Consider the following 17161-nt stretch of genomic DNA (forward strand, 5'->3'; position numbering starts at 1 on the left):
AATATTGACACAGTATATATATATATATACACGCACATTTTCATAAATACCTAATCCATACCTATATGTATAGATAGTAATGACTAATAATGATTAATGATTAGCAGTCATCAACACATAGATTTGAATAGGTCCTGTAGTCTATCCTCCTAAAAATCTGAACTAGAAAATATAATGTATTTACTTTGTATGTCCAGCAACTTCAAGTAAAAAATAATTACAAATTATAAAATATGCTAACGACTAATATTTATCTTCTGTAACTTTTATAACAGCCATCGATCGATTTTCATCCAGGGACTGGAACCTATAGGGTGTTTCGGTTACGGTTCCGGTTCCGGTTATTTTTTAAATTTATTTAAGGGTTCCGGTTTCGTTTCGGTTTTCTAAAAAAATATAAGGGTTCTAGAACTGGTTAATACCGGTTTTGAAAAATACCGGTGAATTTCGGTTAATTTTGATTTCGGATTACAAAAGATTTTTTAAAAAAATAGTCCGAAATAATTTATTTATTACAATTTTTTTACAACACAAATACAATTATTATAATAAAATATTATACTTTATTCTTAATTTAAAAATGTTGTCATAATAGTAGAAATAGGTAATCAATGTGATAAATAAATTATTGATTATTTAATATGAAAAGCGACAATGTGAAAAGAAGTTTAGATTTTGTTTATTTGTTATTTAATATATAATATTTATATTTATAACAAAATATCTCTGGGGGGCCTAGGCCCCCCCTGGATCCGTCCCTGACTCTAAGTGGCTTTTGATTTTTGATTTCTTACATTAGGTACCTACAAAAAAAAAAATGGACAAGCGCCGAAGGGCAGTCCGCAATCCAAAGCAGTCGAGTTGCTTACCTACGTGTCCAAACTTGCTCACGATTGTTTGTGATTTGTGGAAACCTAATTGCACTGACGCCGTATTCAATCCACTGCAGGTGAATTTCCCAATCTGTCAACGATTTACACTGGAAACGACTGATTACGATAGACACTAAAACACAGCTATCGACTTAACATTATTTATACATACTAAAAAAGCACCGGTGTGTTACCGGGCTGAAAGCTAGTATAAATGATAAAACCCTAAGACAGCCTACAGCTATATAGTTAAACTTCCTAATAAACCACACACACCCGGCGGGAACATAGATATAAAAAGAGGTTTCGGCTATCGGGACGGTATAATGTATACGATTTTATATGTAATAAGAATACCTCTATGTAGATTCTGCCGAGGAGTTCTGACGTTTTTAGAGGCAATCATTTTTATCCGATGCCCGCTGTAACTTAACTTTCAGACTACGAAAACTAACCCTTTACGTCCCTAATATATATATATATATAAACGGAAAACGCTATAAATGGGATTTTGTTTACAACCACATCACGACTCACCACGACACGCTACGACTGCACTGCGCTAGATTTCTACCATATACATTATACAGAATGAATTTTTTTATATATACATATCATATTATTATATATATTATAGAAAATCTTCCGTTTAAAGAAACATTTTCAGGAACTGTGACCTTCGCCGTTATTTACTCGTACGATCATACATTTGTCTCCGTTCAAGGGAGCTGATGTTTTCATACGCCGAACAACAAAACGATTTATTTCTAGGTTAGATTGTACATCAACATACTTATATGGCTAAATGTAGCGGAATGAAAGAAATACTTTTAAAAATTTAAAAAATTTAAATATAAAAACATTCATCAACATGTAATCAGTAAATACAAAATATACAAGATATACGAAACGAATTGTTTTTGAACATTATTGGATATTTAAATATTTTTTGTCTTACCCCAAAAAATTAATACCAACATTTGAATATAAGTTTACTTTTCCACGGATTATTATTAATAATATTAAAAAGAAGGGTAAGTGGATGTCGCTCTGCTGTACAGTAGGTTACGAGTGGGTCACTGTATAATGGATAGTATTAAATTTGAATTCAATGATATAATATCACTGTATAAGAAAAACGATTCTGAGCGGAGACGGTTTGTCAGTCTAAGTATTAGACATACCTATTATAGGTAGGTATACTTATCTATAGTATTAAAAAAAAAAAATTGACCTATAATAGGTATTAATAATAAATTCCAAATTAATCATATCACAATATCCATCAGGTAACGCGTTATACATCAACAACAAACCGTGGTACTATCATAGATATATAATAGTATACTTTAGAAGTTTCAAGTACCCACAAATAATATTACCTATACAATCATTACAATCACAACAAAATAAATAAAATATTTATTCCAAGTTTTTTTATATGTAATTTTGTCCAAATTTGAACTTAAAATGACTATAAAAATAAACTGTGCTTATACAGAATGCTTTAACAGAATTAAATATTTACGTGGAATCTTGTTTTAAATTTTCAATCCTTAGATATAAAAGTTGAACATTTTATAAATTTTTAACTACAAAATAATTATTCAATTTTAAATTTGATAAATTTTGTCAACATTTTAACTTCAAATGCTTATCAAAAATAATTGTGCCTATGTATTTTAAATATTTTTCAACTGCTATTGTAACAATATATCAGGAGCCTTGTATTAATTTTTTACACTTTTTGGCCCAATAGATAAAACTTTATTGATATTTATAGAAAAAAAAACTGAAAAAATTGAAAACTTACAATGTCCGTAAACAGCTCAAAAAGTGTCAAATTATTTTCAAAATTTCATCGTATATAGAAAATACTAATATAAACATTCAGTGAAATTTTGAAAATATACTTTGTCAAGTATCTACAGTCATTCGTTTTTTAATTACAACAAATTAAGAAAATCGTTACATGAGAAATCAAGTGAATATCAAATGTTGTAAAAATATGAATTTCAAACGATCATAAAAACTTAATTTGACTTTCTTATAGATATTTTTTGTTTGATAAAGGTAGATAATCTTATAAGAAATCTTGTATTAAATTTTAAAATCTTAAATTTAAAAAGAAAAATTTTTACGAATTCTTAACTCAAAATAATTTGCTAATTTTCGTGATTTTTCCATATTTTGTCAATTTTTGAACTTTAAGTGCTTATAAAAAAAAACTGTGACTAAGAATTTTTAGTATTTTTCATCTGCCTTTGAAACAATATACTTGGAGCCTTCTATTAAATTTAAAAGCTTTTTTGATCAACAAATAAAATTTTATTGATATTTTTAGAAAAAAAACTAAAAAAAAATGAAAACTGACAATGTCCGTAAAAAGCTCAAAATAAGCCAAAATATTTTGAAAATATTATGGTGTACACAAAATGGTAATATAAACAACCAGTTAAGATTGCATGTATTTAGTCATTTGTTTTTAGAGTTACACCAAAAACCAAAATCGATTTTGTTGAAAACCAATTTTGCATACAAATTCCAGTTTTCCTAAATTTTTGTTTTATTTTTTCAAGCGTTTTTTTGGGAACTATTGGGAATTTAAATGTTGTCCTTCCAAAGCACTAACTAGATTCACTTTCCCATCAAACAAGATGATGTTGAAAAAAATCGAAGCAGTTGTACTGTCCCAAACAATGATGACTGACACAACAAAAAATAAAAATAAAAACATCGCTTCGCTCAGAATCTAAAAATAAAATGGTTTTAGATGAAAGGGCCCCACCAAAAGTATTAGCCCCCATTATATTATGACCATAATCCGGCCCTGGATATGATGTATAAATTTCTATATGCTCTTAACACTTGTACGGTCTTAAGCTTGTCGTACACACACACACGACAACACATCGGCATCAATGTTTTTCCGTAAGTAGAAACTTAAGTGTTTGACAACCGCGGGACACATTTTAAATAAAAAATAATGAGGATTTAAAAAAATATATACGAGTACCCATAATAATTATCATTTCCTTGATACATCACCGCCAAGTGTACGGTATTCCGAGCTTCTGCGGACGTTATCAAAAAGTTACGCGAAAACGTCATTAAGCGATATAATAAACGTGTTGGGATGTATCAAAACGGGTCGATTTGTACATATTACTGTGTAACGATCTATCAATCTACCGGACTACGATACCCCGTGGTACGAATTACGGAAAACATTCCGTTAACGAGAGCCTGCATAATATATAAGTTTATTACTTACCACTATTTATACTTGGTACACCCACCTGCAGTCCTGCAATAATGAGTGGGTTAACTCAATACAATATTATGTCACTATACCTACCTACCTACTAGCTATTACCACATTTTCTCTCTGAATTGCATTTACTGCTTATTCGCTCCTGATTGTAGAAAACTATTGTCAGTATACCTCCCTTAAAATGTCTTCTTATTTTTATTTGAATGGGTTACTATTAGGATTTACGTCGGTTTTTTTCATTAAAAATTCTATTTAAAATGAGCTTATTTTTCTATTGTCACCGAAACCTTAGTTTCGACCAAAATATAAGTTACCGCTTAGCGTGGCTTAGATAATAATATTATTTTACTACTGCGATCACGACGTGCCGAACGTGGCGACAACGGTGCCGTACGGTTACCGCTCACCGCCAATATATACAACACGTATGCGTGATGTATGACAAAATCGAGGGGGGCGATCGCCGGCGGTGTTATAGCGGCGGTTGGGGGGGCGCGCGTGAGGCGGATGCCGTGCGTGAGGGGAATGTTTGTTTGTGGGGAGGTTGAGGGCACTAACTGCTGTAACAACATAATAGCGTTGGTATGTATACATATACAGCCGCAGTGCGGATAACGCGCTTTACTGTTTACTGTCGTTGGCCATGTGGGTGGCGTGCGGTTATATTATATAGCTGCAGCAGTATAGGTATTATGGGTTGTGGGTATACACATATAATATTTATTACACGACCAATGCTAATAAATAAAACACACTACCGTACAATAAGCCACCCCGTAAATAGTAATAATAGCGATAACGATGACGACGACCGCGCGCGCCAATTCGACTTTTACAGTCGTAAATAACGCCGTCCGCCCGTCCGCCCGCCCGCCGGCGCGGTGACTCCTGACGAATTAAATGCTCCCGCCAGATGAGTGCCGCACCACGACAACTACCACGTCCGACGGGTGCCGATAAAATATTATATCGTCGCACACGATGGCGCACGGTGGCACGGGCCGTAGTCGGGCGTGTTTGCGGAGCGCAGACGATTTAGTTTGGTGGCGTCGCGTTTTTCAGCCGCAGAAGTATGGCGAAGACTTCTCCGGCTGTCGCTCGGCGTACGCTCGCGGCATAATAATACGACGGCGTGTGATATGCGTGTGCGTGCGCGCGGGGGCGTGTGCGATAAACATCTCACGCACACGCGCGTATGCGTACAATAATATTATAATATACGGCACACCGCAGCCGTACGCGCGACGTGTGCGTGGTGAACATCGTCTTATGATAATAATACACGCCGCCGCTGCCACCGTGTGCGTGTGCGTTTTACAACCGTCTATACGCGCGCTGTACGTCACGATAACGGCGGCGGTGGCGGCGCGTTGCCGAGGGAACGCACTTGCCGCCGGACGCGCGTACACGGCCTTGACGGCCCGCCTAGCTCTATATCGCGCATATCGCGTCATATGACGTGTGTGTATATATATATATTATACATAAATATGTATAATGGCGTGCTTGCGAGACGTGCGTTGCAGCCAGCCGCTTGTGCGTGAGGTGCTCCACGGCGAGCTAGCCGGCGCGAGCGAGCGACCAATCGAGCGATGTGAGTTAGCGAGCTGCGGCACGACGATCGTGGCGCCCGCGCGCTGGCCGCGGCGGCATATAGCGTGTGTCGGGCGAGACCGTGCCGGGAAAACGAAACGCCTGTACGGGGGGGCGCGCGCCACGGATACAACGCAAATCGATCGCGAGCGGGCCGCGAGCGCTTGCGCTTGGGTCATTAGTTTTACGCGCTGCAACTGTATAGCATACACTGTATATACAATATAAACTATATAGCGACGGGGCATGATGACGGCGGCGGCGGCGGCGGCGACGGAGCACGATGACGGTGGCGGCGTTTTGATAAAAATAAAAATAAAAAAAAAAAACAAGATAAAACACTCGACCGAGCGAAAACCGCCGCCGCGGTGCTATACTGGCTGCAGTTCGCCGAGTCGCCGCCGCGCACAGTCATCATTCAGTGTAGCTGCTTGTCGCGAGTCGGCCGGGTGTCTGGTGGTCGCTACCGCCGAAATCCGCGATAGCACGCGTTCGCAACTACATTGGTGGCTACTGTGTGTGTGAGTGAGAGAGTGTGCGCGCGCTTTGTGTGTGTGTGTGTGTGTGTGTGTACGATCGTGTGCATCGCGTACGCTAGAGAGGGTTGTGCGTGTGCGCGCGCGGTCACCGGTGTACAGTAGACGCGAGTATAATAATAATAATAATAGAAGTAGTAGTAAAATTACACCGAGGTGGGCGCCACGGCGTGAACGGACGTGCTTTTCGAGTGCACGCGTAAAGAGAAAAAAGGAAATATAATACAAAAATTGAATATTTATAAAAATAAAAAATACATAAAAATAAAAACCTATGTAAATCGAGGCGGCTCTAATTCGTCTCGTCGCACGGTACCTACATAATATTTTATTTCGCTGTCATCTTGGTCGCGATCGTTCGGGGGGAAACGACGTCGACAGCCGTGCACGCTCTGAAGTTTCGGTGCCGGCGATCAAAGACGACGACGACAGTACAATAGTGGCGACTGCGGCGGCGTGTACAGCGACGCGTGAGTATGCTATTTATACGAGAACAACTGGACCGGCGGCGCCGCCGGTGATACTGTCATTCCACCGCACAGCATGGCCTCGGTCGCCGCTTGGCTGCCGTTCGCCCGGGCGGCGGCCATCGGTTGGGTGCCGATCGCCACGCATCCACTGCCGCCGCCGCCGGTGCCCAAGGACCGACGGAGAATAGACGATGAGAAGCTACTGATCAACGTCTCGGGGCGCCGGTTCGAGACATGGCGGAACACGGTGGAAAAGTACCCGGACACGTTGCTCGGGTCCAACGAACGGGAGTTCTTCTACGACGAAGACTGCAAGGAGTACTTCTTCGACCGGGACCCGGACATATTCCGGCACATACTCAACTACTACCGTACCGGCAAGCTGCATTACCCGAAGCACGAGTGCCTGACCAGCTACGACGAGGAACTAGCGTTCTTCGGCATATTGCCAGACGTCATCGGCGACTGCTGCTACGAGGACTACCGGGACCGGAAGCGCGAGAACGCTGAGCGGCTGATGGACGACAAGTTGTCGGAGAACGGCGACCAAAACCTGCCGCAACTCACCAACATCCGGCAGAAGATGTGGCGGGCGTTCGGCAATCCACACACGTCCACCGCGGCGCTCGTCTTCTACTACGTCACCGGCTTCTTCATCGCCGTGTCCGTCATGGCCAACGTGGTGGAGACGGTGCCATGCGGCCACCGGCCCGGCCGCGTAGGCACACTGCCATGCGGTGAACGCTACAAGATCGTGTTCTTCTGCCTGGACACGGCCTGCGTGATGATATTCACCACCGAGTATCTGCTGCGGTTGTTCGCCGCCCCGGACCGGTGCAAGTTTATGCGCAGCGTCATGAGCATCATCGACGTGGTGGCCATCCTGCCGTACTACATCGGACTGGGTATCACGGACAACGACGACGTGTCCGGCGCGTTTGTCACGCTCCGCGTGTTCAGGGTGTTCCGGATATTCAAGTTCTCCAGGCACTCGCAGGGGCTTCGCATACTCGGCTACACGCTCAAGTCGTGCGCTTCCGAACTCGGGTTCTTGGTGTTCTCGCTGGCCATGGCCATCATCATATTCGCCACCGTCATGTTCTACGCCGAAAAGAACGTGGACGGCACGAACTTCACGTCCATTCCGGCCGCCTTTTGGTACACCATCGTCACCATGACCACGTTGGGGTAAGCGCATTTAATCAGTTCATTCAGCGGTCTATATAATATAAATTACCGTGCGTGGGATCAACTCCAAACCAACCCTGAATAAATTATTATTACAATATTATGTACTATATTGTGCGGTGAATTACGTTTTATAGAAAAACAGTTAAATTCGAAGAGAACGCATTATGATGTTGTGTTATACTTCGCTAATAATAAAATTGAAATATTGTCCCGTCTGAATTGAAAAACGGACGCATAATATGAACGTAACTATATGTAGTCTAAATGCACGTTCGAAGTGCCTGATGTAGAGACGGGTTTAACAGTTGGTGGTTTTGATTTGATTCTTAATCGTTAAAAACCTGCTCTTTAAAGCGGTATTTTTTCAATATTTTTAACTCCAACATTGAACCATTTTTTTTTTCTCAAACTTACTCGACTTTAAACTGCAGTTTCCTAGCTATTTGTTCGTTTCAACGCCCTAACAAGTAAAAACGCTTTACACGGCAAGCAGCAGGTGAGTCTATAAGCTATCCCACATCATTTAAATCCCTTTACGGCGTATTAGTGAGACCTGTTCTCGAGTACGGTTCGTTGTTTAGATTTTCATACGAATGCCGGCTCTCACTAGTTGAAGAGGGTTGTACACATGTGTCTACGATTTGCAGTCACATCCTGAAAATCAACTGTTCGCCTTACGACGACCTACTGTTCTTTTCCAGCTCGGTTTGATTGTATACGTTCATCCATTTTTTTTTTACCAAATAAATTGGTTTCCAGCGTAATAAGAACCTCGAATTCTTCCCACTAACCACGAACGAAATAAATTAATTTCACATAAGATTAGCTTGGGTATAATCACTATAATATTATGTTGTTAGAAAGCGCACTTTATAAAATGATTAAATAATAACAATGTAACATACAAATTGTATACCTATATTTAGGCCCAATTTTTTTTTGTCTTTTAAAGTCGACGTAAAATACTAAAACGAAATATGATACCATGTTATTATAGTATGTGGCAATAATAATTAACAAGTAACAACACTTCGCAAATAAATTACAACATTTTTTTTTTCATTAATTAAACCTAACGTAACCTAACTGAATTTATTTATATATTTAAATATTAAAATTCAAAATTAAACGAAGTTTTAAATTTAAATCATAAAAATGATTTTTTTTATAACATAAGTGTCTTACGTAAATCACAGACATACATTACTATGTCTGAAGACTGAAAATGTGTAACATATATATTAGTATATAGTTTGTATGTTCTAGTGTAGTATGTGTGTGTGTATTGATTTTATGACTCGATAAATCTGTTAATGTATTTTATAACAATCATAGACGCTACTTTGGAATCGGGCCATTGGTTGAACGATATTCCAATAGCCTGCAACTGTGTTATTAGTATTTCATAAGTCTATAACATATACAGTTATAAAACTCAAATTCTTTATTTTATTAGGTATTTTCGTTTTTAATACTGTTTCATATAAGCATAATTTAAATTTAGAAAATTCAAGTAAATATAATGAATAGTCGTTTTATTACACTGCGTACCTATATAATATATATACTAAATTGTGGTATATTAGAGTTTAAATATTCAAACAATTAAATAACTATTGCAATAAATTATATACGTGTTATTTAAACATTAAAAATATAATATAAGTTATAAATATTTGGCATTGCGATAAATTGCACATCCCAATCATCCCATTCCACAAACTATTCACCCTATTACACCGATTAGTGTTTACAGCGGATTGTTTAATATTACACGGTATTTGCTTTGTAATTTTGAAAATGGCAAAATGTTTACTAAATATTGTTGCAAAAGTAGTAAAAATGCACAGCGTAATTATTATGAATACATTTCCTGACCATTAACCTCGGTAATTATTAAGATTTAAAATTTAAAATAAAAAAAAAGTTTTGCTTCTCAAATATTGTTTAAATTCTATTACATTTTTGAATTTTAAGAAAAATATACTATTCACGCAGGTTAATATTGTTTCTAATTATAAACTATAACAATTTAAAACTCAAATAAATGAACTCTACTCTCAATATTTTTTATAATTCAGTACTTACCTAATAAATAATAATAAATGGCAAATTAAATATGGCAATAATAAATAGGTAGGTATAGTAGCAAACATCGCCACGGGGTCCTACTGACAGTGATATTAATAGGTATAGGCAAAATGCATTTGTTAAACATATAGTCAGTTTTATAATGTATTTCCTACAACGATTTGTTTATATAAAAAGCGAGGTTGTGAAATTTGCATTACCTTCCTCACCACTTTAAATTAGTAATTCCTTACGGGACAAAGTGTTTGATACTTGGGTACACATTTTAACTAAGTTTGGTTGTTAGATTAGAACATTCTATAGGAAAATGTATTGTGACCTTTTATGACCACAGGACTTCGGAGTAATATAGGAAAATTGGTTTTTGATATTTTGTAACTGCAAAATATGTGAAATTCGTGTTTACATTAGACTGTATCAACAAGAAACGTATAGAGAAAACGCATTATCAAAATGTCCTCAAAGGATTTTTTTCAAAATGATACGCCAAATCGAGTTATAAGTACCTATTTCAACAATATATTTTTCAAATCATCAATAATGATCTTTATAATAAAAATATAGAAGAAAATCTATAATCAAAAATCCCGGTAATAATATTATGCGGGTAACTGCCTACTGGTACAATTGTTATAACATATAACTTATAATGATATACGTATTGTTTTATAATATAAATATAATGTGTTGTTCAATATTCTTCTTATTATTAAACATATCAGGTACATTAAACATATCATACCACTATATACATACCATTTATAGAATTTTGTTATAGATAACTTGAATATATAGACTTTTTTAAACTATATAAATGTTAAATTGGTGGGACTACCCCCCCCCCCCCAATAATTAGGTGCCAGGGGGTGATGGGTGTTGTTTCGGTTAGCTTAGGTGGTTAGTTAGGCTGCCCCTGCGGATGAAGTCTAGTCACGCCTATGCTTATAATATTTAAATAATTTTTATTTTATTAGTTTATAGAAATTAAATAAATAAAACAAATTTTAAAAAGGTTTAAAAATATGTAAAGAAGATGTTGGTAATCCAACTTTAATTAATAATATTGAGTATTAATAGCTAATATTTGGAATTTTTAAAATTATGGAAATCAGTGTCACTAAAATGATACATAGGTACTGATATAATTTAGTAAATCAATCTCTAAAACTAGTAAAATACAACGTTATTAATTGTGTTTAATATTATAGTAAAAATTCCTTCTGCTAACCTACTGCTAAATATTATAAATTAATAGTAAAATAATATTAAGCCCCAATTTATAATACTTATTGTATTATAATTTATAACTTCTGGTTATATATTATTTTGCTATAAAAGCAAGCACCCGTGACCCATCGGCCATCTGATTTTATTGAAATAAAAAGGTTCATAAAAACTAATCGAAAAACTAATGAACAAATAATTAAATTATGAAAACGTATTAAAAAAATATATATATTAATTACCTATTAATTTGAAAATTAATATACAATTTCCATAGCATAGGTACAAGGGCGTTAATATTTTAAAATTAAAATTGATGAATTTAACCAAGTAAACATACTAAATAGTTATCACTTGAAATCAGGTTAAAGTTGCAGGTAATGAAAGTTTTCCGGACTTTTTCCTATTACGATTAAAGCGATTTGCTGTTCACAAGTTACTATTTTCAACAATGTCCATAACAAAGTTATTTGACAGTTTTGTAAGAAACTTACTCTACAACAAATCACCCTTAATATCGACCTAAATAATTTACTTATATCTCGTGTTACAAGTAACGGTACTTTTTTTTATTTTAAAACACATTTACAGAACCTATTTATTAAATAAGATTATAGTACCTATGTATTCGTTTTCGAAGAGTGTGGTTTCTTATTTCGACGAAAAAAAAAAATAATTTTACAGAAATGGTAGGTACCAGGTACACCGTACTTGGTAATTGGCATCATTACAACGTCTGAAACCTCAAATGGCTGTCTGTCCTATGGATTACTTACATTAATTACAAATGTATTTAAAACAGGCAAATGTGTATTCGTGTCTGATGTTAATACCAATACTTGTGATTTGTATAGACAGACATTTTTTTAGTTGCGAATGTTGCGATAGGTATGTTGCTCATACTTATATAAGTTTAAACTTTAGATGAAATATTTCATTTTAGCTTTGTATTACTTATTATTTATTAATTATTTTAGAATCAAATAATCATATAAATAGCTAGGTACATAATATAACGTGAGTTATTAAAATACTAATTAACATTTATAACTGCACTACAAATGTCATTAAAAAATATAACTTTTGTAAATAGTTTCAGTCTGATGATGTAAAAAATAAAATAAAATCAATTAAAATATAGTTTTTAAACACAAATTATATCATGATACCTTAATCGAATTAAAATTAACTTAAATACCCATTCACGAAATAATTGTTCATAACCTCTATTTATTATTAATACCTACCTACGTTTTTTTTTAAACAGTAGATTGTATTTGTTACGATTATTAGAATATGTACCAAATATAATTAATGCAATATAAATTAAATTTGTAACGATAATAATTTACATTTTTTTTCAAAGTGACTTGTTGAAATAAATCCTGGTCAATTCTTACAACTCTTAAAATATTTATTTTTACTAATAATTTTATTTTATTTCTTTCAAAAAAAAAAAAAACTATGTAAACGTATACCTTACATTTACTTCTTGAAATTGTTGAATTCATTAAATTTATCAAACATAATATATAATTATTATATTCTAAATATTCCATCTAAATTGTTATGAAGTACTTTTCTGGTAAATAGAAATATTTCCCATTTGAGTGGAAATTGTAGTCCATATTAAAAATAATTTTAAAAATGTTTCAAATCCTCTACTAAAGTCCATCTGATGACAGAGGATTAATATATTATCCTTCTAGCTGCTTGTGTAATGACAATTATATAGATACAATGAAAAGATATTAAATCCGAATTACATGTTTAATTATTGTGGGTTCCTAGTATCGGATTAAACCTTAGTGATTAATTCTACCTAAATGTAGCTTAAAATTATAAAATAAAATACGTATATGAACACGATCGATGTTAATGTTACAACTATGCCGTATACAATATTATACACACCTAGATACTAAATATTTTAATCTAATTATCTGAACTCGGTTATTATACGGTAGTGGAATTATTTAATATATAATATAATTTAAGATAACTGTATAATAGTAATAGTATTAAAATATATAAATCAAATTAAATATTATATATTTGTATTAATATTCAAATTACCTAATTATTCAATTAAAACAATGCATTTACTGAGTTTATAGGAGATGGTTTATCCGCGGTCTAAGAAGTTTATCTTCAAACATAGATATAATCATATGAGGTAGGTAGTTAATGAACTATAAAAACAATCGTCAAAATATAAATCCAACACTTATTTATATCTAATGTTTTACAGTTATAATATTTGAAAAATACTATCTATTATAGCTATTTATAGGTATACATAACTAGCAAAAATGGGCACTTAAATGAAATATTTTAAATTTTTTTTGTATTAAATAGTTTTTTGTTTGATATTAGAGCTAAATTTAAAACAAATTATTAATCGATCATTCACCAGAGTTTGTAATAAAAAAAAACCATAAAAAATATGAAATGATAATCGAAATATATACTCCTATAAAGTATAAAGTTATAACCCAGTTACATGCAATTTAAAACCTTAATGGTTGAACATATAAAGCATAGAACATGATACATTGTATCCCTTTATTTAAAATAATATTAATTTTGTATGTAATTCTTTTATTCCTATTATAGTACAACGTTAGATATGATACCTAATATTTATGTTTTTACAATCTGTATACATACAATAATTAAATCTGATTTTAGAATTGATTTATCAATTATTTTATAAATGAACTATGAAGATGTAATGAAGGGTTTATATCAAGTGATAATATTTCATACTGAAATAGGTAATAAATAAAACATAATAAGTATTAGGTACTACTTCTTAAATCCAACTTCAACAAGAAGTAAATCAAAATGTATTATTATTTTAGATGTGTATAATAATAAGAAGATGTTGGTAACTTTATTAACTTACAAAAAAAAAATTTATATTTATCTAACTAAAACTGAGCTCAGAAACTAAATTTGTTACTAATAAATATTCTGAATATTTTTATTTGAGATAATATAAATGTAAAAGATACCTAAACATAATCATAAACAAAACATATAAGTAACTAAACATTCAGTTTACAAATTAATTTTCAAAAATCCCACTATAATATTACACTTATTTATTACACTTATGTAATTTATTATATTATATTTAAATATTGTTTTGTTATATTTATAAACACATTATACCGTCAACTTATTTTAAAAGTTATCCAACATTTTTTAATACGTATTATTCGCATCTATATTATTTTAATTAATTAAATTATTAAAATTATTGCTGGATTGCTAGATGGCCCAATTTTTTTTTTTTTTGCTATGTACTCAATATCTTAATCACTTTGATTGTAAGTTTATATGTTATTTAATCAAATGTTTCTAGAAATTTAATATTTTAATTAAAAATGTCGATTAATAATTATTAATTGAGTAGATATATATTCGCCAAGTTATGAACTTCCAAATTTTAAGCATAACAACGTTCAGCTTAGCTTACATCAGTTATACAGCATGTATACAATGTGTAAACATAGGTATGTAATTAGATTAAAAGTAAGCTGATATAGCTGGTAAGTACATTACAAGAAAATATGGTCTACAAATCAACTATTTAAATATGTTTAAAAAATATCACCTATAAATATAAAATTAATTTTACAATAAAATGTATAGGTAATTATTGTGACCGTCCAATTTAGTAGTGATTTTTAAAAATAAGATTAAAACTAAGATAGAAAAACTTGTTGCTGGGATTGAGACGGTGGGGAACCCTGCATAAAATATGAATACAATAGGTACATATAAAATAGTTTTCAATATTTTTTTTTTCATATCCAATTATCAAACTAATCCAAAAGAGATTTAAAGTGGATATAATATAATATAAATATTTACATTTAAAATGCTCAAGTAAAATATATACGATACTACATTTATAAATTATAATTATATTTATATTTTAGTTATCTCAACAGTCATTTCCCGAAGTTATTTATAAGCTAAAGGTAGGTAGTAATAATTGAACTTTAACAAAAGGTATTTTTGAAATACCAAAAACTAATAAGAGACATTAGTCAGTTTTAAATTAAAACCCACGTATTTTGTACAACTCCGAAACAGTGGCCTACGCTGTATAGTGCATAATAATATATTTTCATGTATATAGCCAAACCGATCAATTTGGAATTATGTTTATTTTTAAATTAATTGTCACCACCTCGATTCGTTAAGCCATCATTATCAAATCGTAAACCTACTTGTTTAGAAAAAAAATATTTTCCATATAATTTAAATTATTTTCAGTATTATTATAATATTATACTAAATTGTTACTATTCAATAAATTAGCGTCTTACAGCAATATATAATCTGCATTTTAATAGTGCTATTATAAAAGTATATTTTAACCATTCCAAAAATCGAATATTTTGTACAAGTTAACTTTAAAATAAGTATTCAGGAAAAAAGCTCTGCAGATCAAATATTAAAACTTTAAAATTATAATCCTTATTTAAAACAAAATAAATATTTTTGTAGGTAGGTTACCTTTAAAACTACTTTCCCGTAATTTAAAAATGTCACTTTTTTGTGATTTTACAAATACTATCAGAAACTTATGACTTTGACATTTTAAAAGTTTAAGTTATATCTAATTTCCAAGTAATAAAAAGTCAATCTGAAACTTTAAGAACATTTTTTCTACTTAAAAATGTATACTGACGCGAGCACCAACAAGAGCACTTTATTATAAAAGTTTGATCGATTATTCAGATTTACTTTCATTATAATTACCTACCACTCAGATGTTGAACTATGAGATTCAGTATTTAAAAGTTCATTAGATATTAGTCCACCTACTTCTTTAAAAAAAAACGTTTTATTTTTTTGTATAATTTCAGTTATTATCAGTATTATTCAACTATAGTCAATACGATGTTTTTTTTTGTTGTGTATACATGATTTATGTATAGAAGAAAAAATACTTTGATTTTCAACTTAAACATTTTTTTTTCTAGTAGGATAGTGAATCTCTTTGGTACTTTTGGGAAGTAAATTTTGAAAATACCCAATAATTTACAAATTAATTAGTATAAACTACAGAAAAATTAGGGGAGACGAAAATTTTTATGCAAATTAAGACTAACAAAATCGATTTTCTTATTTTTCTGTAATTCAAAAACGAATAACTATAGTCTATAGATAATTGAATTTTTCACCTGGTATAAATTAAAAAATATGTTGACCCTTCTTGAGCTATTTATAGACATGTGCAATGTATACTTAAATTGTGTTTTGATAATAATTATTATCGATGAAAAAATGTCATTCGTTCAAATTCTGCAAAACTATTTTGTAGTTAAAAATATATATTATATAATATTCATTTTTTATAGCCAAGGCTTGAACATTTGATACAAAGTTCCTCATAATATTATATGTACCAAGTTAATATTGGAAAGTTTAAATTTAAACAAAATTCGATGTTTAAACGAATAACAACATTTTCAGTTATTTTGTAATAGGTAATTGAAAAAAAATATTTTTTCTATAAATTGAAACTTAAACGTACTAATTATTATATTTATATACACATTGACTTTTGAAACACATTCATACTATTTATGCTACTTATTACCTATATTTTATAACACGAACCTATTCACGCTGTTCTACGGTATGTCGCGGTATTGACTCAAAGTAAATAACAATTATATATAATGATATTAAATAATAAATATTATATTATCATTAAAAAATATTAATAAAAAAAATGTTTTCGGGAAAAGGCCATTCAACCTAGGTACCTACCGTATTACTAATAGTAAAATTAATTACTATGATAGCAATAAATATATCATAAACACATACATTACGGTGGTCACTCAATGACGAGGTACACTCGAAATACTATACTACTAGTGG

At 32.4% G+C, this 17161-nt stretch overlaps 1 protein-coding gene across 7 annotated transcripts in view; it reads left to right on the forward strand.

Annotated features, from left to right (window-relative positions):
- The first annotated feature begins 6135 nt into the window (after positions 1-6135).
- LOC100163357 (potassium voltage-gated channel protein Shal) overlaps positions 6136-17161 on the forward strand; it is a 71900-nt gene continuing 60874 nt past the window's right edge. For 3 of the 7 annotated variants that reach the window (XM_001943848.5, XM_008184340.3, XM_003244132.4), the window contains exon 1: positions 6137-7933. In XM_001943848.5, coding sequence (XP_001943883.2) covers positions 6819-7933 — 1115 coding nt within the window. In that variant the 5' untranslated portion in view covers positions 6137-6818. Of the gene's footprint in view, positions 7934-17161 lie in introns of all 7 variants that reach the window. The other 4 variants (XR_003839563.1, XR_003839560.1, XM_029490253.1 and 1 more) reach the window with 2 other exon arrangements.

This window comes from Acyrthosiphon pisum, chromosome X (genome assembly GCF_005508785.2).
Source record: "Acyrthosiphon pisum isolate AL4f chromosome X, pea_aphid_22Mar2018_4r6ur, whole genome shotgun sequence".
In the NCBI taxonomy this organism is placed as follows: Eukaryota; Metazoa; Arthropoda; class Insecta; order Hemiptera; family Aphididae; genus Acyrthosiphon; species Acyrthosiphon pisum.